A 25,648-nucleotide genomic window follows, 5' to 3' on the forward strand; every position below is an offset into this window, starting at 1 on the left:
AATATCGATTATTTGTTTATTGTACTAATAGTTCATTTTGTATCTACTTCTAATATCTTGTAAATTTAAATAACTATTAATACTAGTATTCAATTTATAGTATAATTAGTTAACAACAATCTACGGGGTATAATTATAGTAAATACTTTTTTTAGCTATAAATATATAATCCGCGGTTGTAATGAGGGTTAGTATATAAACTATTAATATATATAAATTAATAATATAATTAACCGCTTTTGAAATATCTGCTATTGGGTTCCTATTTATAAAAGAAGTAATTGTTTTATATCGATTAATTTATATTACAAGCTATTAAATTGTAATTAGCTACTAATTAGGAATTAACTATTGTACGAATAAATAAAATAAAGGATAAACGGCTAAGTGTTCCTAAACCGCTCATTTCAAAATAAACCGCTTAAATGCTTGTACATTGATTAATACAGTAGTCAATACTATAATTGGGTAATAGTACGGTAGCTATTAGAATAGTAAGTGACGATAGTACTATATACTTTCCTAATTTTAATAAAGTATAGTAATAAGTAACCAAAACGAATGTTATAACGTATAATGACAGTAATGAATATTGTAATAGTTTCGTGTTTATTTATTCCGATCCAGTCTATAGTCGCATCCGTTGTATTATCCGCTCGCCCGCTTTGTTACCGTTCTACTATATCGCCGTTTCGCTACTATCGCTATTCTATCTCCCTATTACTAACGGTATATACTATTATTCGATATCGATACTACGACTATTTATATTTTTATTAATAATAAGGACGACTATAACCAGTATAAATTGTACTAACGTATAACCGTAATATAATTTAGTAGTATCTAACACAACTTATTACCACGACCCTATTGTCTTTAGTAAGTACGACGATTCTGCGTTAGTATTATTATAGTAGTTCGTCTAATAGTATGGATGTAATTATAGTTAAACCGTATTACCAAACCCCGTCCGTTCCCGCTATTTCCATCTTACGTAAGTAGTTACCTCTATAATACGTACCGGATAATACTATTAAATAGTATATATAGGTAGGATTAACCTATTACTATTATTATTACTATATATATAAACTATATCCGCCCAGCCTTTTTTCTCTGAGGAGGAGGTTATTAACGCCACCGCCCCTCCCGCTCCTATCTCCCAGCCCACCCCCTCAACCAAATCCTCTCCCGCCCCGCCCGACAATAACATCGTCCCTACTACCCTCCCTATCGCTAATAAGAAGCCCGCCGCCTACAAGCCTACCCCCGACCCCTTAACCCCGGCGGCCCGTATTACCGCTACTGAAAAGCAGTATATTAATACTAAACGTAGCTATAGCCGGGCTAAAGCTAAGTACGAAAAGGCGGAAGCTCGGTTAACGGCGGTAAGAACGGTATAGGCTGAGGATAGCTGTAAAACTAAGGGTTAGTCAGATGATTAATACCTTAAAAATCTTAATATTTATAAGAAGGATTACTAGTATACTAAGGTATAGATAAAAGGTTGCCTAGACGATGTTAATAGGATTGGTGAAAAGCTGGAGATTACTAGAAATGAAATTCGTAATACTAAGAAAGGCAAGGGTAAGGGCAAGGCTACAGCCAAAAAGCCCAAAACTCTAAGAATAGTTAATTTGGCGGACAATAATTCCAATAATAATAATTTTCCTATTAGTTAGGGAAAGAAGAAGGGCAAGAAGGAGGACGAAGATGAGGATAAGGATAAAGACAAGAAAAAGGATAACAATAACGAGAAGAAGAAGAAGAAGAATAAAACGCGGAATATAACGACTAAGGAAAAGAAGGAATAGGTTATTTATTAGAATAAGAAAACGAAGAAATAGGAGGAGAAGAAGAAGGAAGAGGATATCGAACTCGGGAAGTAGTTCGATAATTATAAGAAAGAAGCTACTAAAGCTAGTATTAAGGTAGATAGGGTAGAAGAGGAAGAGGAAGATAAGGAAGAGGATAATAAAAAGGAGAATAAAGAGGAGGAAGATAAAGAGGAGGAGGATGAAGAGGAGGAGGGTAGTAAGAAGGCTAAGGGTAAGAAGAAGGTTAGGGTATTTAGGGGCTAGCCTAGCGAAGACAAACTAGAAGATTCACTTTTCGTTATAAATTTTCTTTCCTGTATCTATACTTTCTTTTCCCTATTTGTCTCCCGTTCTCTCCGCATTCTCTTTCCTATTATTATTTTTCTTTTCTATATTTATACTTTTCTTTCCCTATCTATCTCCTATTCCCTCGGCATTCTCTTTCCTATTGTTATTTTTCTTTCCCGTATCCATACTTTTCTTTCCCTATCTATCTCCTATTCCCTCGGCATTCTCTTCCTTATTATTATTTTTTTTTCCCGTATCCATACTTTTCTTTCCCTATCCATCTCCTATTCCCTCAGCATTCTCTTCCTTATCGTTATTTTCCTTTTCCCTATCTATACTTTGTTTTCCCTATCCATCTCCAATTCTCTTTATACTTTTATTCCCCCTAGCCAATTGAATAATAAATCTAATTAAAGAAGTTAATAAAAATTAAATACATTTTTACCGGGGAAGGATAGCTAACTTACTATAGATATAATATAGGGTAGACGGGCGGAGCTTTTAGCTTCGCAAACCAATATACAGGCCCGTAAGGGTAATAAATACGCCAAGAAGGGGGCGAAGGCCCTAATTCGGGATCTTAATAATTTTTCGGCTACCTAAGACCAATTAACTATTAATAATATAATTAATAATGAGTAGACTAAGGTCAATAAATTCAAAGATAAGGCCGTATAGTAAATTTTCTTATTTCACCACCATCTTCCGGAATATACGTATAATATAAATTGAAACGTTAAATAACAATATCGATATTTTTTACTAATAAAAATATATAGTCAGCTTATCAATAGCGTCTACCTAGGTATTAATCCTTATTCTACGGAGTACGCCAATACCAAAAAGGTTTTAATAAATACCCAAAAGAACGTCAAGCAGTAAACCTTAAATAAGATGGAGGTAAGTAATTATTATTTTTTTTTTTATTCTATCTATTATTATATTTAGAATATCTTTAATTAATACTAACCTTTTATTTTCGTTAGGTAATTATTTGTACTTAAACCAACTACCCTAAGCATCGGGTACTTCTAAACCCCTCCGCTAACTTCAACAATAAGAATTATATCTATAACCGTACCGACCAAATTTTTTCTCCCGAGAATTTTTTTAAGGTTTTTACCTGGATGTATAATCAGGTCGACTATACCAACTCCCGCCCTTTAGGCAAATTCTATATAGAAGGTTAATTGCAATTTACTTATTAGTAAGTAGTACTTTATATAAATATTAATATTATATTTATAGAAATATTTAATTTAATAACGTATAAAGTTGTATTGTATATCTATATTAAAGAGTAGGATCGGCGGGAGGCTAAGATAAACCCTAAATATTATAGCAAGACCAAGCGGCTAGCAGCCCTTAGTTACTAGGATAATCTCGCTAAAAAGCCGGGTAAATATAATATATTAGAAACTACTTATCTCTATTACTTAAATTTGTATCAATCGATATAATAGAATACTATATTAATATTGTTATATAATTAGAGTTCGCCGAAGTTACCATCAACCACTTTAAGGTACTATTTTTACATTTCGGCCGCAAGTAGTCGGGTCCTAAGCGGAAGAACGAAGAGGAGGTTCAAATTAATTTAGGTAAATTCAATCGATATCACTAATCTTTATTAGTATTAATACTAAATATTATAATAATTTAAATAAATTTAATATTAATTAATTATAATAGTTCGTACAAAGATTAGGCGCCCTCCCCCTAGCGCAGATCTATAATCCCGCCCCTCCTCCCTTTTTACTTCCTCCCCTTTCACCTCCTCTCTTCTCTCCTCTCCTCTTCTCTCTTTCTCTCCTTTTTTCCGCCTCCGCCTCCGACAATAACAATAACAATAACGATAACAATAATAACAATAATATAGATACTATTTACTTACTTTCTATAGTTTGGGCTGGTTGGCGTAATGTAATTTTATATAGTTTTTAGCGTCCGCCCTAATTTAGATTTTTAGTCTCATAAATTCAACCCGCTCGCTCTCCTTTAACTAAACTTTAACTATCCGTTTATAATGTAACGTATTTGATTAATTACTATATTGTAATCCAGAATTTGGTGAATTCTAGTCGCTCTATTGAGTAAATCATATTGTAGCATAGCTAATTAGATTAAATACAAACGGTCGAGTTATAGCGTAGTGTAACAGTTAGTATTGGTACTACTAGTAGTATACAGCCCGTAGTAATAGTAACATCGTAGTCCGGCGCTCCTTCCTTATATTATATAATACTAAATAGTATTTAATTATACTAGTAATAGGCCGGGATAAGTCCGGTCGATATTCTATTATATAGTAATGTATTAGTTCGTTGCCTACTATAGTAAACGTCGATTCAATTCAATTCTACCCTATAGTCGTCGATATTATTTATTAGTATTCGCTATTAATCGAAATCGATACTAATAGTACTACTTATTCAATTTATTAATAATACAAATTATCGTTTATTCTTACAATTATTACGAATCTTATTATTAATTATTTACTTTCGTTTTACTACCCTACTACTATTCGTCGAATAAGCATAGCATCCTCGAATCACCAAATTCAACCACTGACCAACGCAAACCCGCTACTACGCTTCAAGTTAATTTATTATCGTACGTACAATAGCCATAGGTCGAACTGTAAAATCTAGGGGTATATATATAGTAGCCAAGTATAAAGCTACGGCTAGTAAGAGACCTTATAACGACGACGACGACGGTCAACGCCCGCCACAACGTCCTCGAATAGGCGGTCCAAGTCAACCGCACGGAGATCCTTCTAGTAATAATTCTAATAATAATTCTAGCAATAATCTTAATAATAATCCTAATAATAATTCTAATAATAATTCTAATAATAAGCCGGACCCTGTTAACCCTATAAATCCGGCTATTAATTTGTCTCCTTCTAAAGTCAATCCGATCGAAGCACTATCGGACAATATAGTAGCTATACTCAATATTTCCAATCCCTTCAACCCTAGCGGTAATCAAAATTAAAATAGCAATTCAATTAATAATATAAATCAGTCGACGCTCGTCGTAGAGTAATCGTATACGTTTAACGGAATATTAATAATCGTAGGTATAGATTCTAACCGATTTGGATTATAGGGTAGAATTGAATACCGAAGCAGAAGAGCTATTAGTACAAAGGCTAATCCAGATTACAACCGGCGGTATTCATTAGTTCGACAATATACCCCAAAATAATAGCAATAAGGATACCGACCTTCCCGCCATTATCGACTATCTCAACCCTATTAACAATTATAACAATAAAACTAAAGGTATAGAAGAAATAGTAAAGGAAGTCGGGGTAGAAACTATTTTAGCTACATCTACTACCGTTTATATAAATACCTAGCCGGATATCCCATATAATATTCTATTTATAAGGTCCGAACCTATTACATTCAATCGCAATCAGCATACCAATTTATCCGACTTTTAATTCGGATAGGGCTTAATATATATTAACCAAGTAATAACAAAGCTACAATACGCTATACAACTTAATTTATTAAAAATATTAAAGAAGGACCCCAATGTTAATAGCGCCGACATCGATAACATACTACTGTCTTTAGAGACACTGAAGCGTCGCGTACGTAAGGCTATACTATATATTGAAATACGTATCGCTAAATAGTTTACTCTAAACCTAAATAAATTATCGTTATTCCATCAAGTTAACGCTAAATTGAAAGGGGAAAAGCCTACCTAAAATTTATATATTATCGACCCAATTAATATATATCATCGACTCGTTCAATCTAACACCATTCAATCACAGATACATTTCAATATAACTAATTTAATAGATCGTCCTTCCGAAGCATAGCACAGCAATCAGTAGGCGGGCTCTATTCGCACAACGAACGGAGAATTCGTATTCTATCTAGAGACAGTATTTACGTCAATATCAACACCCCAACCCATCTTCCCTAGCGACATTATCGAATTCGAATATACTTATATCAAGTATAGGCTTTGTAAATAAAATCCAATCCAATCTTATTATAGTTAAGTCCAAGGGGTTTTCCGCGATCAGAGGGACTCCTCGAGGTTTTTAAGTATTACTCAATCTAATTTAACTAGCAATATACCACCGATATTATCCATAGTATATATAATTAAATAAAGTAATATCGTACTATTTATTTCGCGTATTATCACCGTTCGGATAATATTAAATTCGAAGGCTAGCAACGAAATTATTATCAACCTAATAATAATAAACAATATAATACCTAGAGAGTTAATTCTAACTATTAATCTAATAGAATATATCGACCCGAGGAAAGTCCGTAAACGTAGACTAATAGACATTAAATTCGACTACTTATTTAGTAATTATATAAAATTTAATAACAATATTATCTATATACTACAACTATATATCCGTAGGGTATTACTCAATACTAAGAAGGCCCTACTACTAATATATAGAGTATTACCAATCCCTAGCGTACTCAAGGTCCTTAAATTTAATCGATAGGAGTTGATCGACGTGTTTATTTACTAGAAGTACAGAAAAGTTTACTCTCTTCCGTTATTTAACTATAACGATAGCTTTGGGTTATATCGGATAATAACTAAATCGCTAATAGGCTACTATATCCAAGTAGCGGCACTTCCTCGATATGAACATACTAAGCAAATTAACGTTTTGCCCGTTATATTCGGCCCACACGCATCCAACTTCCAGGAGGTAATAGGGGCTCTAGAGCTACTAACGGTATTTAATAGAGGATATATTATTACTATACGCGGTAAACGGGTTAGTAAAGGTACTAATATAATTGCGGGGTTTAATATACTAACGAATAGTTTAGTAGATCCTACTTTGCGGGCCGATACTAGCATTTACTAGTAATATACCCCAACAAAACGAAAATAATAGTATTCTCAAGCTCGCAACCAACTTCGCATACCGTAATTACGAAGTTCCTTCGGACCAACGCGGTAATCTCAATACAGCCTATATCCAGAAAGCTCAAAATTATTTTAAAATACTACAACTACAACGGGAAATAAACAGCAAGCAATATATCGGCGAAAAGCGTAAACTCAAAACCGATTACAATATTACCCTCGATCTCCCCGCGGTATACCAAATTACACCGGCGTTAAACTTAATCCGGGGTCGACCTAGCGATTCTACTCATTCCAAATTCAATAGCATAACCCGCAGCGTACATCAAATACTTATCGAGACAGCAATAAAGCCTAACTCTATCATTAAATATTATTATATTCTACAGCAAATGCCATTCTACCCGGGCTAGCAACACCTACAAGCACCGGGTAATATTAAAATATATAGTCTATAGGAACATATTCGATAGTTAATCCTTATAACAATTATTTATCTATTATAGCTTCAAAATACTAACTTAAAAGCACCGTTCATTCGTAAAATAAACGTCGTATTCAATCGCAATACGCTATACAATAGCAAATCACCACACGACCATATAATCGCCAAGCGCATCGAAGCCTACCAGTCAATCATCAACATCTTAACAGTAATCTATACTTATATTATTAAAGCGAATAAACTACTATCGGCTATCCGACTTACGCTGGAGCAATAGACATACCAATACTTTCTAACGACTATAAAAATAAATAGGCGATTGTACCAATTGTTATACGAGGCCGCTGCTCGCTCCATATCAAAGGCTAAACTAGGGAGCGCTATTGCCAATACTAGCCGTCGACGCGCCGGACTATCGAAACGCAATAGTATAGCACCAGCTAAATCGCAAACCGGTTCTCAAATCAACTCTCGTACAACAAGCCCCGCAATATCAACTATAAGCGATACCCCGGATAAACCAGCTAGTATTACGCATATTATCGAGGACGATATTATTACTAATAATATTAATATCGGCACACTTTCTATCGCTCAAAAAGTAATAAAACTCTATTAACAAAGCGTACAACCAAATATATACATTAGACTTCACTATTTCGAAGTCTTTTATTAATATAGACTTGTATCGCTATTAATAATACTACTTAGTAAATTAAAGCACAAGTAAATCAACAAACCCAACCGAAGTCTTTTCGTTTTTATTTATACCAATTGCTATTCTATAATTAATACCTATATTATAATAGCGCATTATTAGCGTCTTTAATACTCTTATTTACTTAGTATAAATAAAAACGTATATAGGTACGACCAATAATATCCACCGCTATACCTACTAATATACTATTTAATTCAATATCTATACCAGTAATAACCTATAGTAAAGATATAGTACAACTAGCAACAACACTCAAATAGGTAGTTAGACGTGGCACTAGCGCAACGCTTCGATTTGGAAGGTAGCTCCGCACGAATCAAGGCGCTACGCTAACACCAATACTACGTCCCACCGCCTTCAATAACGCTGTAGCTTATAGCTATACGAACCCATACTATAATGAATCTTATATACGTACCGACTTAGCACGCTATAGGAATATTCATCGAATATACCGACGGCGAACAGCAACGCTAGATAAATAGTACTAATATATATTGCGCAATAGGGTTTAGAAGACTATAGTTACGAAGCAAAACTATTGCGAACCGGAAAGGGATTATCTACTATATAAGAATCTTATACAAACAATTCGCTTCCTTCTATTCGGTAGTTTCGAGGATAACGAACCTAAAATAACTACTCGCATTCGCCGACTTACAAAGCTAGTACCGACATTATTTACTAAAATCTACCTAATATATATAACGGATATTCAACTAGAAAATATAAATAATAATAAAGATCCTTCCAAATCTACCAGTATTATATCTAATATTAATCATATTAATACTTCGGCATTAGTACGGTTAGATAGGAACGCTTACCTCGCCCGACGCCTTCCTACTCGTAAATAAAAAATAACTTCGGTATTCAAATAGATATTGCGGAAAATATACTAGGAAGAATATAGTCGGAACGTTATAGCAACGGGTAATCGGACAATTAAGTAGTAGAAGAAGGTGGCGTTTAATAATAAATACGTATATATAGACTCTCTATCTCTTTTCAGTTCCAAAACTATAAGGATAGAATAGTTCAATACTAACTACTATTCACTCAATATCTACTAGCGCTACCGTTAATCGCCGACGCATCTTCTATAAAAGCGCTTACATTATGTATAGGCGATTTAACGAGTCTAGGCATAAAATTACTAAGCGCACTCGCTTGGAGCATATTATAATATATAATACAAAAGCCGGTACATACACCAACAACCCTAACGGCACGCTCTATAAAATTCGACGGACTATCTAAATGGTCGTCCGTAGACCACTGCACCCTAGTATAGTACTAATTAAAATTATACTACAGGAAAATCGATTTTATATAGAGGAGGTAGGGTATACTTAGGAATGCCGGAGTTCACGTTCCTTATCGTAAAGCCGGTTATCGCCGATAGCCACGAGCCGTTAATAGGACTGCCACTTATACGACAGGCCAACCCGGACGGCGTAAATACTAATACAACTATTACGCCCGGAGAATTATTATAGGAGATTATCGGTCTACCTACACTCGACTACAATGAAATATATATAGTACCCTTCACTGTATCCAACAGTAACAACGGTCGTCGGTAAATACAAATAAACGAACGAATAGAATTTACTTCCGAGAGCCAACTATTATTCGTAAACTAGCGGGTATAGTTTATTTAAATTAAATACATCAAGCAACTAAGCAGAACTAGGAGCTAGGAGCTAGGAGTAGGTATAGGATAGATAAATTGGGCGGGTAATATACTAGTATTCTAATTTAAATATAGGTAGTATTGGCATATTAATTACATTACTATACGTGACTATATATCCGACGTCCGGGTTAGGGTTAATCTCTAATTTATACCCTATAAACTACTTATACCCCATAAACTGCTTATACCCTATGAACCGCTTATATTCTATAAACTGCTTATACATTCAATTAGAAATATTTAATAAATTTCAGAAACCGTAAGTTTGAACAACCTATTTTCTTTATTTCTACTAAATTTAACAACTATACACAAGAACAACTATTACTTTATTTAATAACTGCTACAATTATTGACTTAAACGTTTTACAAATTTGAATATCAACTATTAGCTTTACCAATAATTATATATATTAGCTACTTAATTTATCAATTATTTAATATATCAATTAGCATTAAGCGTAAACTACTAATATAATTAACTATAAATTATTTATACGGACTATAATGCAGTTTATTATCTTATTAGCTAGTCTTATGAACTATACTACACCTATTGATATTTAAACTGGTTAACTTGATACACCGAGATGTTAATTATCTATTAACCTAACAAACAGTTGTTATTATTAGCCATCAAAATTACCAGCTGCTAGCCAAGCAAATAGTTATTATTATTAATTAACTAATTTCCCAGCTACTAGCAATTGTCTAAACTATTAATTAGATAAGCAGTTGATATTTATTGTACGAGATTATAGTAAGTTCATTTGTATCTACTGCTACGAGATTTGAACAGTGTTTCGACCAGTTATATACAGCTTACCACACTGGGGTAAAGACCGCTAAGAAGCGCGGGAATGCAGCGGAAGATTGCTTTAGCGCGTTGGTTTGAACGACCCCGAAGTGGATGATCAACCAGCTCCTTTATCCGACAACATCAGTTGTGTAATACTTCGAGGGGAAGGCTGTTCAGACAAAGAAGGTGAACCTTTTAAAAACGTAAAAAAAAAAAAAAATTAATAAAAAATGAATCCGAAAGTATTCGATGTGCTAGGGCGAGAGCAGCAAAAGAGAGAGTAGAAAAATCGAAAAAAAAAAAACGAATTGCGCCAGCCGCGAATCGAACGCGGGGCCCATCGATGGCAACGATGGATTTTACCACTAAACCACTGGCGCGTAGATGATATATAAACATGCTTTAAATTATTTGTACTATATTCTCATCATAAAATCGGGCAGATTCGCAATGCCCTCGATCATGTATCAACGAATTATCTCTCATCCTACAATAACAAGAATTATTAGTCTACTGGTTTGCCTTCATCGGGCCCCAAGTTTGCCATGAACTTCAATTGACAGAGTTGACGGCGAGTAGAATTCTGACCAGGGAGGGCCGATAAAGGGACAACAGTGGATATTGTTGAGTGACAACGAGCCTCCGTGGGCAGACAAAGCCATCGATACGGCGACCACGTTGAAAAGTACTTTATATATCCATTGGCAGCGTGGGGCTCAGATCGAACTCTGATTGTTCGTCGAGCGAGATAGGCTATCTCCAACTCGAGTAAGGTATCCAGCTCCTCGTACAGAAGCCTGGTATATATCCAAAAAGCCGAAGTTCAGTCACCTCCTCTACCCACTTCTTCATCTGGGAAGCCCCAATGGGAATGGGTGAATAGAATCAGCCACAATAGATGCCTTTCGCAGAGTTGCAAAGGCTCAACGCAGACCTCTGCCCTGGAAGCATCGTGTGGCTCTGGGTTCTATCCGCTGAGTCTGGGTCAATCGGCCTTTGGCATGTCGTGTCGTTCCACACCTCCAAATCGCGCGCCTGTCGTTTACCAACACCTGCCAACTGGGGCCTACTCAAATGCTTTGGGACCCAATAAAGAGGAGGTTCCGCTGGAACGGTTTTCCGTCAACGGTATTGTGGGAAGCATGCGCCGGTCATGACAGACTCTCCTACGGCCTGAAGATGGGGTTAACGATGGGAACTTGACATGGCCAAGACGGCCCTATGATGGCAGCCGATTGGAGTTTGCTCCGTCGGCTCGGATCTGCCGCGGTGTCAGACAGAGACTTTTGTTTGAGGGTTGCTCCTAGCCTTCCTGTATGTACTGGGCTTGTCAATCCAGATTCTGGGGTTGTCGAGACCTCCACTCGCATTGTTGCGAAGCACATACTATGTACATACGCCTGGGCTGTAAGGAGAGGAAACCTGATCGCGCTCTGTGGTCCTTTCCGACGTCCAGTATCAAGATCAAGAGTGCTCGCATCCGATACCAGAGTCTCAGCAGCATCATGAAGCTTCCTCCTTGGAGCCATGCTACTTGGAGGCATGCAATAAGCGTTGGCCAAGGGAAACTGATGAAAGTCGGTTGTCAATTAGGTACCTCTAGGTATCGATGACAGGCGGCAGCGCCAACAATGCCAAGAACTCCACTCCGCTCATCTTAACGCGCGTCCCCCACTGCCCCCATGCCGGCATCCCGCATCCGCTGTAAGTTCCCTGTCAGTACCGCTGAAAAGAAGGGACAGCCGATGACAGGTCTCGACAATTCTTCACTTTGTCGTTGGTAGGAAACTGAAGTAAACCTCTTTATTCACGGCAACGGCTACACGGGCAGTCCATGTCTTTTGGGGCTTGTTACCGCATATACACTACCTCAAGGGCAAGGTACCTCTATGTTGTGCCAGTATAAATACCTATGTCCCTGTAATGACCGGCAAGAGCCGCCGTCAGCTGTACAGCGTGGGACATCGTCAACAGAATATGAACGTACATACAACAGGATGGCCCCGTCGGCAATGCGGCATTCCAGACATGAAGGATTGCATGTTTCTACCTGTTTACCTTCTCACTGGGCAGTGGGTGCACATGGCGACATATCTTGGCGACAGCGAGAACTGAAGGAGGTAACTAGAAAGTGAGAAATCATATAAAAGGATGCACATTGGGACAGCCAAGTTGGCGCAAGGGTTCACGGCGCAGCTACTATTTCCACTTGCCCAGCCTGCACGTAACCTCTGCGCGAATAACGAAGGTCGACATCCCGTTGCTGTCCACTGTTGAATAAGCGTTGTTCTCCTTGGCTATCGTCAGGATAGCGTGACAGCTTCTGACAGCTACACCTCTGCCGGGGGAAAAAAGGTTAGCGTGGTACAGCCAAGGCGCTAGAAGACTACAATTTACTAGGATTATTATATAGAGAAACCAGCTATTTATTGTACAGTAATACTAGTAATCTATAGCAGCGCCTCCAATAGATATTACTATTTCTAACCTTTTTAGTATCGAATAAGCTAATAAAAGTAAGAAATCCTCCGGCACCTCTTGCCAAGACTTCTAAATAGCCTCTCTTAGTTCCTTTTCTTTTAAGGTCTAAAGATTATAATTTATCTCCAAGTAAGACTTTAGCCAATGCCACACATTCTCAATTGGATTGAAATCCGGAGAGTAAGTTGGAAATTTCACTTCAAGGAGTAGAATTTCTATTAGCTCGTACGTTCTTTGCGTTACTTTGGCTTTGTAACTCGGGGTATTGTCTTACTAATAGGCTGAAATATACTCCTCTCTATAAAAAGCTACTACTATCGGAAAGATAAAGAAGATATACTTTTGAGTAAAAATTCCTCTAAATTCTTTTTCCTAAAAAAAGGTTAGTCCTTTCCTTCCTCTAATAAAAGAGCCCTAGAATATCTATCTAATAAGTTTTCTCTTTAGTAAAGTAAAATTAGAAGGGTTTTCTCCGGCTCTTAAAGTAACCTATTGCTTCTATATTGGATTATTAGTTACCCAAATTTCGTTAGAGAAAAAAATATTTTCCTAATTTTCCGGCCGGGGGTGGAGACGGAGTATTTCTTAGTACTACTTTACCTTCATCTCTTTATTTTTTTTAAAAAGAAAAATCTTTCTTAGGCGAACTCTCTATTGAAATCCGAAATTATTGAGAGTATTAATAAGGGTTCCTTCTTTATAAAGATTTAGAGGAGGAGGTAAAAAATGAGGAAGATTTTTCTAAGAAATAAATTTCTAAGAATAGTTTATTCTTATCTATTTATTAAATTAATTTTTCTTAGGAGTTCGGATCCCTTTAATGCGGGGCTTCTTTTTTTATAGAATAACCGGGCTATCGAGTGCTTTTTGTATTTACTGTATAGAAAATAAGGTAATTTCTAAAATTTGGTTGAAAGTAAGATATTGATATTTCTGGAGGGTCCGGACTTCGATCCTCTAATCCCGGGTAAGATATTTCTTAGTCTTTTTTAGAGTAGAAGGGCTAATAAAAGTAGATAGAGGTGTATTAAGCGTCGGAGGAGGAGATAGAAGTTGAGATGTATTAGAAATAGTTGTATTGGAATGAGAAGGGTTAAGTAATTGGGTAATAGTAAGGCTTAGTATTGAGGATGGGATGAATGCAAAATGTAATGTAACGTTGGTGGATTGCATTGACTCCCGGTCTCTAGAAGTCCCTATTTATAAAGCCGATGTATTTTGCCACAGAAATAGCTAGAAGTAGTACCTCTACCTCATTATTAGCTACCCGGCTTTGCCGGCTTTACCACCTCTAACCAATAAACTATTGCCACCTCCAGAAGTCACGAAATTTAACCTTTTTTCCCCCGGCAGAGGTGTACAACTGGACCTCCGGTGTAGTGTACTGCGTAGACCCGAGCAACCTCCGGCTTCCCGCCACCACCGCTTGGCCATGAAGCAGCCCACCCTAAATCCACTCATGCCAAGACCCTTGATATGGAGAGCCAAGTGGAAATGACGATCTCAGCTTGCTCTGGGTGGGACAAGGTTGACCAGGGATAGGGATGTACAATGACTTCTTCAACAACCGCCTTTCTCGGAATTCTCCATCTTTTTCTGTAGCCATAGCTCCTCCTTTCCGGATCCGAATCCGCCGTCTCTTGTCCTTGACCTGTCCCTTGAGACTCTTTTCGTCGCAACATGATGAAGAGTCGGGTCAGCGCCTGTGCCATTCTTCCGCCATGATTCTAAGCAATTTCCAGGCCCAACGGCCCCTGAGGGTTATCAGCATCCTAGCCGTGCTTGGCTGTCTCTGGCTCTGGCTCATTACTTTCCACAACTCCAGCTTCACCAGCGGTGCTATAAGCTCCGAGGTGCCCCTCCACGGTGCCCCCAAGTCTGAGCCCCAACAACCAAAACCTATCAACAACGATGACCAGAATGTCGACCACTCCGTTCCCGCCGGTTCCGGTCCCGATGCTCCCACGGTCAATACGCCCCCGCCAGCTACGAACCAGCCCGCCGAGCATGAGAAACCACCGGTGAAAAAGACCTCTCGGGTGGCCAAGGTCACCGTCGCGGCTAACGCCCTCGACGTCGATGTCATCCATCGCGCAATGCAGACGCATGAGCGCCATAACCGCGAACATGGCTACGATCATTACATCGCCCAGAACCAGGCGGTCAGCAGCTTGATTGAGAACGACCGCGCCGGCCGGCCCAAGGGCGCATGGACCAAACCTGCCTATCTTCTCTCAATCATAGTCGCAGAACTAGAGAAGCCCGAGGAGGAGAGGTTGAAGTGGGTTTTGTAAGTATCCTTCCACGGGAGCCGTCATCTTGTCTGATCGACAGCGGTATATGGACAGAAACTGATGCTCCTTGTCAAATAATAGCTGGTTCGACGCCGACACGGTAGTCATGAACCCTTACACCCCTTTAGAACTCTTCCTCCCACCTGAGAATGCCAAGGGTCTCTCGAACGTCGACCTCATCATCTCATCCAACTGGGACGGCCTCAACTCGGGTGTCTTTGCCTTCCGCGTGAGCCCGTGGTCTGCCTCCTTCCTCTCGGCCGTACTCGCCTACCCCATCTACAACTCGGAGCGCATGAAGACCGACCGGTTCCGCGACCAAAGCGCCTTCCAGTTCCTTCTTACCGACAAGGCCTCTCCTCTAGCGCAGACGCCCATGGCTGGCCGGGATCATTGGGTTGACGTGCCGATCCGCTGGTTCAACTCGCTGCCCGTGAACAATGCTTTCTTCAAAAACGGCACCTGGCTCTTCGGCAAGCCCATGGTGGAGGAGCAGTTTGACAAGGGAACAAACGAGGTCTACAACGACGGTCACGGCGGCAAGGTTCAGAAGTGGAAGGTGATGCAGGGTGACATGATTGTGCACTTTGCGGGAACCTCGTACGTGCGCGACAGCTGGATGGGGCCCTGGGTCACACGTGCCGAGCAGGAGCTTCCTGAGTGGGCCAACAAGACGACCAAGGACGTCCTGAAGGTTGAAGTCGACAAGTTCTGGAACGAGCAAAACAAGAAGTTGACCAAGGAGAGGGCCGCGTCGGCGATCGAGGAAGAAAAGAAAAAGAAGGAACAGGAAAAGAAGGACAAGGAAGAGAAGGAGCGCAAGGAGAGGGAGAAGAAAGAGAGAGAGGCTAAGAAAAAGAAGGAGAAGGAGGAGCAGGAGCGGAAGGCCAAGGAGGAGGTCCGCGTGGGTGGTCACTAAAGACGAGATGCCGCACCAAGCAAAGACGACATGTCTCGTTTTTCGTATAGTAGTCCATGTTGCATCTAATCTTGCATCTCTGGAATTTTTGCTATACTGGAAGTGGTCGTTGGATGTCCACACACATATTGGACACAGCTTTGCGCTTGGGCTTATCCCAATTGCCTGGCAACCTCACGGGATGATTTGTAACTCGTTTGTCTTTAACGGTACCCAAGTGAGTCTGATAGATTCTGGATAATGTTTAGTCTTGATCAGCTTCGATTTCTGGTCCTCAACCTGACAAAAGCCGAGAAAGCAACGCAAAAAAGTTTGCCATCAGAAGAGCTGTCGCATCAATGGCCTTCCTTGGCCTGGGGAAATGTGATCAAACAGGAAACATGGGTGACCTGGTATTGAAATTCGCATCGAGGGTCCATTGCCCTTCTCGAATGGCGGCTCGGTCTTCCAAATTTCTGGATTCGAGCTCTTGAGCAATCACCCCTGTCTAGGAACATGATCAGAATTGGGATGGACTTCATTTACATCATCTATTTTAATGATCGTGTCGAACAAAACGGATCGAATACTTCGTCTTGCCACGATACACCCAAGTTCTTTAATTAACAAGCCTCGAAAACCGTCATTGAGAATGACATGGACGACTTGTTTCATCTCGCTCATCGCTGTGCTGTTCAAGTTGACTGACCTGAAGTTCGTTCGATGTCCATTGGAGATTTCCCCACACATACTCAGAAACTGCCCAGCCCCTAATAAACACGAGCTCCAGGACCCCAATCACCATTGCCCCAAACCACCCAAACCCTCTGCAACCAGCTAGCACATGAATGCACCAGCAGCCATTCAGCACTTGGAGCGAGCTCGGTACCTGAAGGTACTCAATCCGAGGTCAAACAATGTTGACGGACTTTCTTTCCGCGCGGATGAAACGCTGCTTCGCTGGGTGCTGCGATTGCGCGCGTTCATCTGGAATTGAAACGGCAAGTGGTAGCAATAGCCGCTCTCCCCGCTGCAGCTTGTTGTGCCCTGCAATTGGGGAGGGGAGGAGGCTCGGGAAGGTGTGGTGAGTGAGGGTTACGCGTCACCGTGCCTATAAGCGGGTCAGCGGCATGCTGTGTGTACCCAAACCCTTGGCTTTCCATCGATGGACCTGAAACTTTTGTGAGGTGTAGTCTTCTCGTTGGGTGGTAAAATTGGGGGTTTTGTTGGAAAAGCTGTGGCCAAACACCGACACGGGCCTTTCTACATATGAAATGATGAGAGGCCCTTCTTGTATAACACCCCAGAGTTACGCTACCACCTCTAGGTTGGACGAGGCAGTTCCATGTAGGTGTATGCTGACGCAGTAAGTAGGTACCCTACAGTGCCTACCTAGTGTAGTGTAGCTGTGTACAGAGAAAGGGTCCAGCATAACGGCTGCTGGCGAACCCCTTACCCATATGGTCGTCCAACCCAAGCATTTTGAGCAGTGGCAGTTCATGCATTACAGTACGGTGCAGAGCAGGAGGTCGTGAGGGCATTCTGCAGGGTCATGTACAGGTATTTAGAGACCATCATGCTCTCTCGTGCTGCTATCACACCTTTGGAGGCAGAACCAATGGATTACCTCTCACCACTTCTTCTCTCTCGGGGGAGGTTGAACCATCATCGAAATGGTTGATCAGCACGCGAGCGGGAAACAGGGGAGGAAACAAGGGAGGAAACAAGGGAAGAAACAGGGGACATGCTCCAACCCAATTCCTCAATGAGCCTGGCTACCTGGTTGCCGGAATCAAACAATTATGATTACTGCGGTGCAATAGCATTCGATATCCAGCAGACCTCCACTCACCTAAGCCTTGGAGTGTTGGTCCACTCACCGGAATTCTGATGGGATGGCCCATGATGTCTGCCATGGCTAGCCAAGCCTCTCCTCGTAACAAGCCTAGACAGCATGGTCTTGGCCGTCCAAATCAAACGGCCACAGCAAGCGCTCAGTGAACCCGGAACAGCCGCTCTTCCACGTAATCCCCGCAGCTTTTCTGCTTGGTGGTGCTCGTTCCCGAAACCTCCTCCAACAAAATAAGCACAATTTATTCCATGGATCTTGGAGCCTTTCTTCGTTTTTGCTGCTGACCTCCTATTTCCGGCGGAACCCAGCGCATTTCCTATTCCTTCTCCTTTCATTAACGATTTCACTCAGACCCTTTGAATCTTTCGTTGTAAACTCCGAGCCTCTCAACCTTGACGGCCACCAATTCGCTAGCGTGTCGTGGGGAAATCCGTCGTGTTCCTTGCGTGGGCTTCGGACTTTGGACAACCGTCTGATGTGAGGACGGTTCATCCTGCAGCAACAACAACAGCAACAACAACGACAACACATACACGGGAATTTTCCTGTCGTCTTGATCTCTTTCTTCCCCTACGCCACTCACTGAGCCATCAGGTTTCGCATTGGGTACCTCACTGTACTACCACTGCTGTTTCAGCCCTACACCCTGTGTTGGATTGGTCTTGTCGTTTGCGTACCATCCCACATTCACTCATACTCTGCTCCATTCACATTACATCATCACTTTAAATCATCACTCCGACACCAAAACACCCCGAAAGAGCTAGCATCCGTCTCAGAGCCTGTAACTCCGGTGCTGTCTGACACGGAGCCTTCCGAGTTTCATTACTCTTAGCATATTCTCACCACCAAACAAATCAACCAGTACCGAGCTGGTTAATATCACCATCAACGATGTCTAGCAGCCCGACTTTCAAAGACAAGGACGAGGATCTGGAGGCCCAGGTTCCTCTCAACCCACAGCCTTCCAATCCCACGGTCAGGACCGAACAAGAAGTCTCAGGCACGACAAAGCTACTATACTTGGCCGTCTACTTTCTATGTAATATTTCATTAACGATTTACAACAAGCTCATCTTGGGCAAGGTGAGTGCCGAGCAGCCTCCTGGTTTTGTCTTATACCAGTCCCCCAATTAATCTTTCACCTGTGTGTACAACATCAAGCTAACCATCATCACCAGTTCTCCTACCCATGGCTTCTCACGGCCCTCCACGCCGGCTCGGCGTCTATAGGCTGCTACATCCTCCTTCTCCAAGGCCGATTTACCCTCACGAAGCTCAGCCTCCAGCAAAATATCGTCCTCTTCCTCTTCTCCATCCTCTTCACCGTCAACATCGCCACCTCCAACGTCTCTCTCGCCATGGTCTCCATCCCCTTCCACCAGATTATGCGATCGACCTGTCCCTTTTTCGCCGTGCTCATCTACCGCTTCCGGTACGGCCGCTCCTACCCGCGGGACACCTACCTCTCTCTGATCCCGCTCATCCTGGGCGTCGGTCTCGCCACTTATGGCGATTACTACTTCACCGCCGCGGGTTTCCTCCTCACTTTCCTGGGCGTCATCCTGGCCGTCGTCAAGACCGTCGCCACCAATCGGATCATGACCGGCGCCTTAGCTTTGTCGCCCCTCGAAACGCTGCTGCGCATGAGTCCCCTAGCTTGCGCGCAGGCGCTGGTCTGCGCTATTGCTAGCGGTGAGCTGGCTGGGTTTAAGGAGCAGAACCCCGAGGGCCCGTCGGGGGCGTTGATCCTCACGCTGGCGGGCAATGGGCTGTTGGCGTTTTGCCTGAATTATAGCTCGTTTTCGACGAACAAGGTGGCGGGCGCGGTGACGATGACGGTGTGCGGAAATATCAAGCAGTGTTTGACCATCTTGCTGGGTATTGTGTTGTTTGGTGTCAAGGTGGGATTCTTGAATGGTTTGGGTATGGTGATTGCATTGGCGGGCGCGGCGTGGTATAGTGTTGTTGAACTGAGGAGTAAGACGCAGAAAGGTGGGAGGTAAACGAGTTGGTTCGTGGGAATAGAAGGTTAGGTGCGGATTGTTGCATATAGAGTCTGGAAAGACGTAGTGTGTCTGTGGGAGATTTGTCCATACACAAAAACAAATCACAAGCGTATTTGTCGCTAGAAATTCATTTCCTTTTGTAGATCATTATCCGCGGGATTCTGCTCGTGCAACCTCGTAGCCAGCTTTCATAACTGCATTTGTCTCTGTTCGCTTCCCCAAACTCTTTCAGGGCCGCCACGCTGCCGCTTTCGGTGTTTACAAGCCCACTGGAAAACCCCAAGCAACGAAGCAACGGGATATAGAAGCGCCGCCAGATCCACCTCATTTGAAGACGAATCAACTCTCAGCAACCTCAATGACGCATTTTGATTTGGTGCCTTGTCGTAACATCGTGAGTTAGCAAGTGGGCTGGCCGCTGCCACGCGGGCCCATGTCATGTGGTAGCATCTCTATAGGTTGCAAAAGCGACGCTGTTTTCATAACGAGATCCAAGGCGCGATGACCGAGTGGCCTAAGGTGTTTGACTCGAACTACCCATTCGAGGCCTATCAAATCTCTTCGGAGGCGCAGGTTCAAATCCTGCTCGCGTCGCTCAAACCTCGTTTTTTGCAGCTTTTCACGATGTTTTTTGGTGTTTGTTTACATCGCCCAAAGCGTTTCCAGACTTTTTGGCTGCTATTTAGGTATCTGGTTGTAAACAAAGATCCTGACGGTGAAAGAAAGAGCATGTGACGTAACGGGTCGTTGCCAATTCACGGAAGGGGCCCACGTCCGCAACTTCCTTCACTCGATCGCTCCTTCCAACAGGCTCAATTTCTCTCTTGTTGATTAATCTCATTAATGCCAGATTTCGAAAAGGATTCACTCCGGGCTGTGCATGATTAACTGTGACAATTACGCTCATCATCATCATCATCATCGTCTCTAATAACTCCAGCTCGAGGCCTCGCTAATATGTCCCGTCATGCAAACCTGATCCCCCTTCTTCACCAGCACCTCAAATATGCCATAATCCGTGTTCATCTTGGAGCTCGACATGGCATACTCCTCACCCGCGTAGATCGGCGCCGTAGCCCTATACGAGATCTCCTCCAAGACGGACCCCTCCACCCGGTGCACGTCTCGCCAGTAATCCAGCATGTTGATCAGGTTCAGCGGCCCATGCACAACCACGCCCGGATGGTTCTCGACGGCCCTCGTCCAGCTCTCGTTGTAGTGAATCATGTGCGCGTTGAAAGTGAGTGCCGAGAACCGGAACAGGGCGGCGGGCGACCACTTGAAGACCCGGTCCGGCAGGGCGTTGTCACCCATTATAACGTCTCGCACTTCTGACTTGCCTCCTCGCGGTGGTGGAGGAATCGGAGGCATTGAGGATGTGGATGATGATGATGATATTGCCGAAAGGTCGATTTCTTTCCGGAATATCCAAGATCTGTGTGATAATGATGAGAAAAGAATAAACAACACTTTTTCTTCTTCTTCTTCTTCTTCTCGCTTTATTCTTGATTATGGCTTTTTGTTTGTGTGTCTAGACAAACTCGAACTCACCTTTGGTCGACCAGCGCCAAGCCTCTTTCACCCCAGAACTCTTTGTTCACCTCCACCAGAACCATCTCACTGCCGTCACGACTCTTCTTCGCCACGGCACTCAGGAGCTTTGTGTGTTCCTCAACCTGCTCCCCAACCCTCAGCTCGGTACCGTCTTCCCACCGCATCTGTCCTCCTGCCCACATGCGCCTCGTAAAGGGCGCGGGTGCGTTGAACGTGCGGTCTGTGCCATCGGCGCCAAGATCCTCCTCCAGTTCTGATGGCGTAAAGTATACCAGATGGTATCCCGGCGGCACTGGTGTTCCCGCTGGGGGACAGCCGAGCGTGAGGTCCAGCTGGGGGCCTAGGCCATACCTTCGGCCCAGCGTGAGGCACAACTTTTGTAGCTGATTGCCGTCTAGAGTCTGTTTTCGCACGATGGTCTTGTCCTGGAAAGTCTGTAGCATCTGACTTGCTGCTTCGCTGGCGGTGATGCTGCTGGTGGTGCTGAGAGACCTCGGCCTGGACATAGCGCGGAGATTGAGTGGTGGCCGGGTTTGCCGGCCCAGAGCTGATCGTAGAACGGTCATGTTTGCACACAAGATATATTGGGATAGTGGGTAAAGGAGGTGGGTGATTATATGTTGAATTGGTTATCTGAGTGACACAATGATTTCTGGACAAATTGCTGTTCACAGGAGAAAATGACTTGGAGATTTGGCCAGATAAGTATCACTTCGAAACTGTGCCGTTGATCAAGCTCGACGCACCACGACGCAATCACCGCCTGCTGTGATGGAGAAGGTTTACCCCGCATTTTGCGTTTCTTGGGGTAGGAAACCGGCTGTCATTACCCCTTGTGCCCCTGAATCATCCCTCAGCTCCAACGTTGCAATCCTTGGATGTGATCACCTGATATGGCTCCATCGCACTAGTTATCGACTCACGCCTGCCTTCCATGAATTGGTAGCTCCAAAGAAGAAGCGGTGGATTGGCTGAAACCGTTCGCCTCGTTCTCGTTTCATGCTTTTTGACCTTTTGTTTGAGCCTCAACAATGCCGACCTTCATCAAAAGTGCGGCGCGCTCCGCCCGCTGGCTCCCGCGCATAACGCCACGATCGACAGCGAGTGGACACAATGCCTTTTCGACTTCAGCACATCGCCAATTAATGGCCATGGCTGGGTTTACAGAATCCCAGCTCATGGTACGAGATGCTGTGACGAAAATATGCTCCAATTTCCCAAATACATATTGGCAGCAACATGACCAGATGGAGGAGTATCCCAAGCAGTTCCACGCTGCTCTCGCGCAAGACGGATGGCTCGGTATTGCCCTACCAGAGGCGCTCGGAGGAGCCGGACTTGGTATTTCCGAAGCGACCATGATGATGCAGACAATTGCCGAGTCAGGGGCAGGTATGGCGGGCGCGCAGTCCATTCATGCCAACGTCTATGCCACCCAACCGCTCGCAAAGTTCGGAACGCCGGAACAACTTGAAGAGACCATTCCGAACATCATCTCAGGAAAGCTCCGCGTCTGCTTTGGGGTGACCGAGCCTAACGCCGGTCTTGACACGCTGCGCCTAGAGACACTCGCCAAGAAGCAAGATGATGGTTCATACTCGGTATCGGGACAAAAGATCTGGATAACGTGTGCCCAGGTGGCGGACAAGATGCTGCTTCTGGCGCGAACCACGGCGCTTGATGAGGTGAAGAAGCCGAGTGAGGGACTGTCTCTGTTCTGCATCGATCTGAACAGAGGAGACCACCGGTTGAAAGTGAGCAAGATCAAGAAGATGGGCGGACGCGCTGTTGATGCCAATGAAGTCTTTTTCGAGAACTACCCGATCCCTGGCGAATCTCTCATCGGAAAGGAGGGGCAAGGATTTAAGATCATTCTTCACGGCATGAACGCAGAACGTTGTCTTCTCGCGGGCGAGGCACTTGGACTAGGATACGCGGCGCTGGGCAAGGCGGCTGCGTATGCTCGAGAGCGCGTGGTTTTCCAGCGACCGATTGGGCAGAACCAAGGCATCGCTCACCCTTTGGCGGATGTGTATATGAGGCTCGAGGCGGCGAAGCATGCGACATACCATGCCGCCAGGTTGTACGATGCGAGCAAGACAGATGGCTCCATTCGACAGGAGGAAGTCGGAGTGGCTTGCAATAGCGCCAAATATTTGGCGGCGGAGGCAGCCTTTGCGGCCTGCGAAAGAGCCGTACTAACCCACGGCGGGATGGGATACGCTGTCGAATACGATGTCGAGCGATACTTTAGGGAGTGTTTGGTACCCAGAATCGCTCCGGTCAGCCGGGAGATGATTCTCAACTACATCTCCGAGAAGGTACTCGACTTGCCGAGAAGTTACTAATTGAGATACCCTCTTGAGACAGTGGACTGCAATGCATCCAGAAGCTTTCAAGTCACCCCCGCTGTTTATTACACTCGCCGCGATCGAATCGTCCGGACGGCGGTTGATGCCTTTGACCAAACCAACTAAGCATCTGATGTCGTGACTTGTGAGCTGTCAATACAAGAGAAAGCAAAAGCAAGTCGGGGGTGTTAAGTTGAATGTAAGTGAGTCAATGACCGATAAATCGCACCTTCCTTTGCCAACTGTCGTCTTCTATCGCTCAAGCCCCCCGCTTTCTTTGATCATCTGCAGGCATTAAACGCACAATATTTGATAAGAAAGGAACCTACAGTACGCTTGATCAATCGAACTCCTTTCCTATTACTTCAATTTGTGACCCAGTCCAACCAGTTGAGCCTCATCTGAACAAATCCAGCGACACGGATCAGCTCCTACCATAATTAAGTCATATCAAGCCCCAAACAAGTCATGGATGGATACTTGGATCCCGCCATATTTGGGTCTGCTCCGGGTCGACTGTTAGAGATTCCACTAAAGCCCAAACCACTTGAGCAAGTATATGGGCTCAACATCGATTCGGTCACAGAGTACACTCTGATCAACCACGATGCCGGCCACGACAAGTCGGCACGATCCAAAACTATCAATAATGACTGTACCCACCCCAGAGCAGTGAGGTTCAGTTGGCACAGCCAGACCAGCGAGACAATGATGAAACTGAAGGTCCCTCGAGATTCTATCCCTTGCTTGTTTCATTGGAAGCCGTCTGGTGAGGTAGCCGCAACCAAGGACCAGAACCGCATAGGCGTGGATAAGGTATCTGACCATGACACAAACGACACCCTTCTGCTGACCCAGATATGGAAGGTCGAGAATACACTCCAGTTTACAAGGAAAAGTGACACATATAGCCTGAAACGGAGGAAACACGGGTACAAATTAACCATGCGCAGTCGCAGACTCAACGAGCTAAGAACTTGGAAGAAGGCCCTCGAGGGAAGGCAACGTCTGCGACGCAAAGGGCGTTCAAAAGCAGGAACGAAGACTATCGAGAAATATGTCAAAGCAATGGGCACTCCACCAAAATCATCTAGTCAGGCTGCCTGTGGGCCGAGAAATAGCACTGTCCAAAGCCAGCCCCAAGAGCCAGCCAAACAAAGCCAGTGCTCAAGAAAAGACAACTCCGGCAATACCGTCCAAAGCAAGGTTCAATGGCCCGATTAAACAGTCAAGATTGGCAGGCTATTTACTGATGTTGTGGGATTCGCGACCATTTCCGCGTCATGTGTCGGCATTGGTATCGTGATATGTGTCCTTAGGATTTATTCCAAATCATGATACCCCAGGTTGACTTACTTAGTCCTCTATTTCTTCAGGGCCACTATCAAAGAGATACTGTTTTCTTTACTGTCACTAGTAGTGACAAAGCTTCGTCCAGTGGTAAAGCTGTACATGGACGAGATCATATCCTCCCAGCAACTCTCTGTCCAACACACCTCGGTGCCTGAACACACGCCAGTCTCTGAACAACCCCCAGTGTCGGTACACACCTCAGC

General features: G+C 43.2%; 5 protein-coding genes and 2 non-coding genes across 8 annotated transcripts; 5 read left to right on the forward strand and 2 right to left on the reverse strand.

Annotated features, from left to right (window-relative positions):
* Window positions 1-576: 576 nt before the first annotated feature.
* On the forward strand, window positions 577-1,817 carry NCU10702 (hypothetical protein; the record flags this gene model as incomplete). The annotated part of the gene is made up of 5 exons (XM_001727928.2): window positions 577-582; window positions 844-882; window positions 950-997; window positions 1,110-1,391; window positions 1,686-1,817. The coding sequence occupies 5 exons, from the start codon at window positions 577-579 to the stop codon at window positions 1,815-1,817; spliced, it is 507 nt and encodes a 168-aa protein (XP_001727980.2).
* A 9,145-nt stretch (window positions 1,818-10,962) lies between these two features.
* On the reverse strand, window positions 10,963-11,033 carry NCU15038. Its single transcript has one exon. It is a non-coding gene; the product is annotated as a tRNA-Gly (tRNA).
* A 3,603-nt stretch (window positions 11,034-14,636) lies between these two features.
* NCU09888 (hypothetical protein) lies at window positions 14,637-16,726 on the forward strand. Its single transcript, XM_953562.2, has 2 exons — window positions 14,637-15,424; window positions 15,510-16,726. The coding sequence occupies exons 1-2, from the start codon at window positions 14,679-14,681 to the stop codon at window positions 16,345-16,347; spliced, it is 1,584 nt and encodes a 527-aa protein (XP_958655.2). The 5' UTR covers window positions 14,637-14,678; the 3' UTR covers window positions 16,348-16,726.
* A 1,623-nt stretch (window positions 16,727-18,349) lies between these two features.
* NCU09887 (Drp1p) lies at window positions 18,350-20,324 on the forward strand. Its single transcript, XM_953561.2, has 2 exons — window positions 18,350-19,264; window positions 19,360-20,324. The coding sequence occupies exons 1-2, from the start codon at window positions 19,073-19,075 to the stop codon at window positions 20,182-20,184; spliced, it is 1,017 nt and encodes a 338-aa protein (XP_958654.1). The 5' UTR covers window positions 18,350-19,072; the 3' UTR covers window positions 20,185-20,324.
* Window positions 20,325-20,682: 358 nt separating this feature from the next.
* On the forward strand, window positions 20,683-20,781 carry NCU15039. The gene has a single exon. It is a non-coding gene; the product is annotated as a tRNA-Ser (tRNA).
* A 65-nt stretch (window positions 20,782-20,846) lies between these two features.
* NCU09886 (hypothetical protein) lies at window positions 20,847-22,509 on the reverse strand. Its single transcript, XM_953560.3, has 2 exons — window positions 21,739-22,509; window positions 20,847-21,622 (listed from the first exon to the last, which is right to left on the reverse strand). Exons 1-2 carry the CDS (start codon window positions 22,305-22,307, stop codon window positions 21,115-21,117), a joined length of 1,077 nt encoding a protein of 358 aa, XP_958653.1. The 5' UTR covers window positions 22,308-22,509; the 3' UTR covers window positions 20,847-21,114.
* Window positions 22,510-22,710: 201 nt separating this feature from the next.
* On the forward strand, window positions 22,711-25,212 carry NCU09885. 2 transcript variants are annotated; one of them, XM_011394984.1, is made up of 3 exons: window positions 22,711-24,291; window positions 24,384-24,422; window positions 24,508-25,212. In XM_011394984.1, exon 1 carries the CDS (start codon window positions 22,773-22,775, stop codon window positions 24,087-24,089), a length of 1,317 nt encoding a protein of 438 aa, XP_011393286.1. In that variant the 5' UTR covers window positions 22,711-22,772; the 3' UTR covers window positions 24,090-24,291; window positions 24,384-24,422; window positions 24,508-25,212. The 2 variants fall into 2 exon arrangements, with proteins under 2 accessions (XP_011393286.1, XP_011393287.1); XM_011394985.1 differs by having other exon boundaries at window positions 22,712-25,079.
* The last annotated feature ends 436 nt before the right edge of the window (window positions 25,213-25,648 follow it).

Source organism: Neurospora crassa, linkage group I (genome assembly GCF_000182925.2).
Source record: "Neurospora crassa OR74A linkage group I, whole genome shotgun sequence".
NCBI classification, from domain to species: Eukaryota; Fungi; Ascomycota; class Sordariomycetes; order Sordariales; family Sordariaceae; genus Neurospora; species Neurospora crassa.

Coding starts and splice junctions, on each gene's coding strand:
- NCU09888 (XM_953562.2), top strand. CDS start 14,679: ATGTACAATGACTTCTTCAACAACCGCCTTTCTCGGAATTCTCCATCT. Junction 15,425..15,509: donor GAGAGGTTGAAGTGGGTTTT/GTAAGTATCCTT, acceptor GTCAAATAATAG/CTGGTTCGACGCCGACACGG.
- NCU09887 (XM_953561.2), top strand. CDS start 19,073: ATGTCTAGCAGCCCGACTTTCAAAGACAAGGACGAGGATCTGGAGGCC. Junction 19,265..19,359: donor ACAAGCTCATCTTGGGCAAG/GTGAGTGCCGAG, acceptor CATCATCACCAG/TTCTCCTACCCATGGCTTCT.
- NCU09886 (XM_953560.3), bottom strand. CDS start 22,307: ATGACCGTTCTACGATCAGCTCTGGGCCGGCAAACCCGGCCACCACTC. Junction 21,623..21,738: donor TTGGCGCTGGTCGACCAAAG/GTGAGTTCGAGT, acceptor ATTATCACACAG/ATCTTGGATATTCCGGAAAG.
- NCU09885 (XM_011394984.1), top strand. CDS start 22,773: ATGCCGACCTTCATCAAAAGTGCGGCGCGCTCCGCCCGCTGGCTCCCG.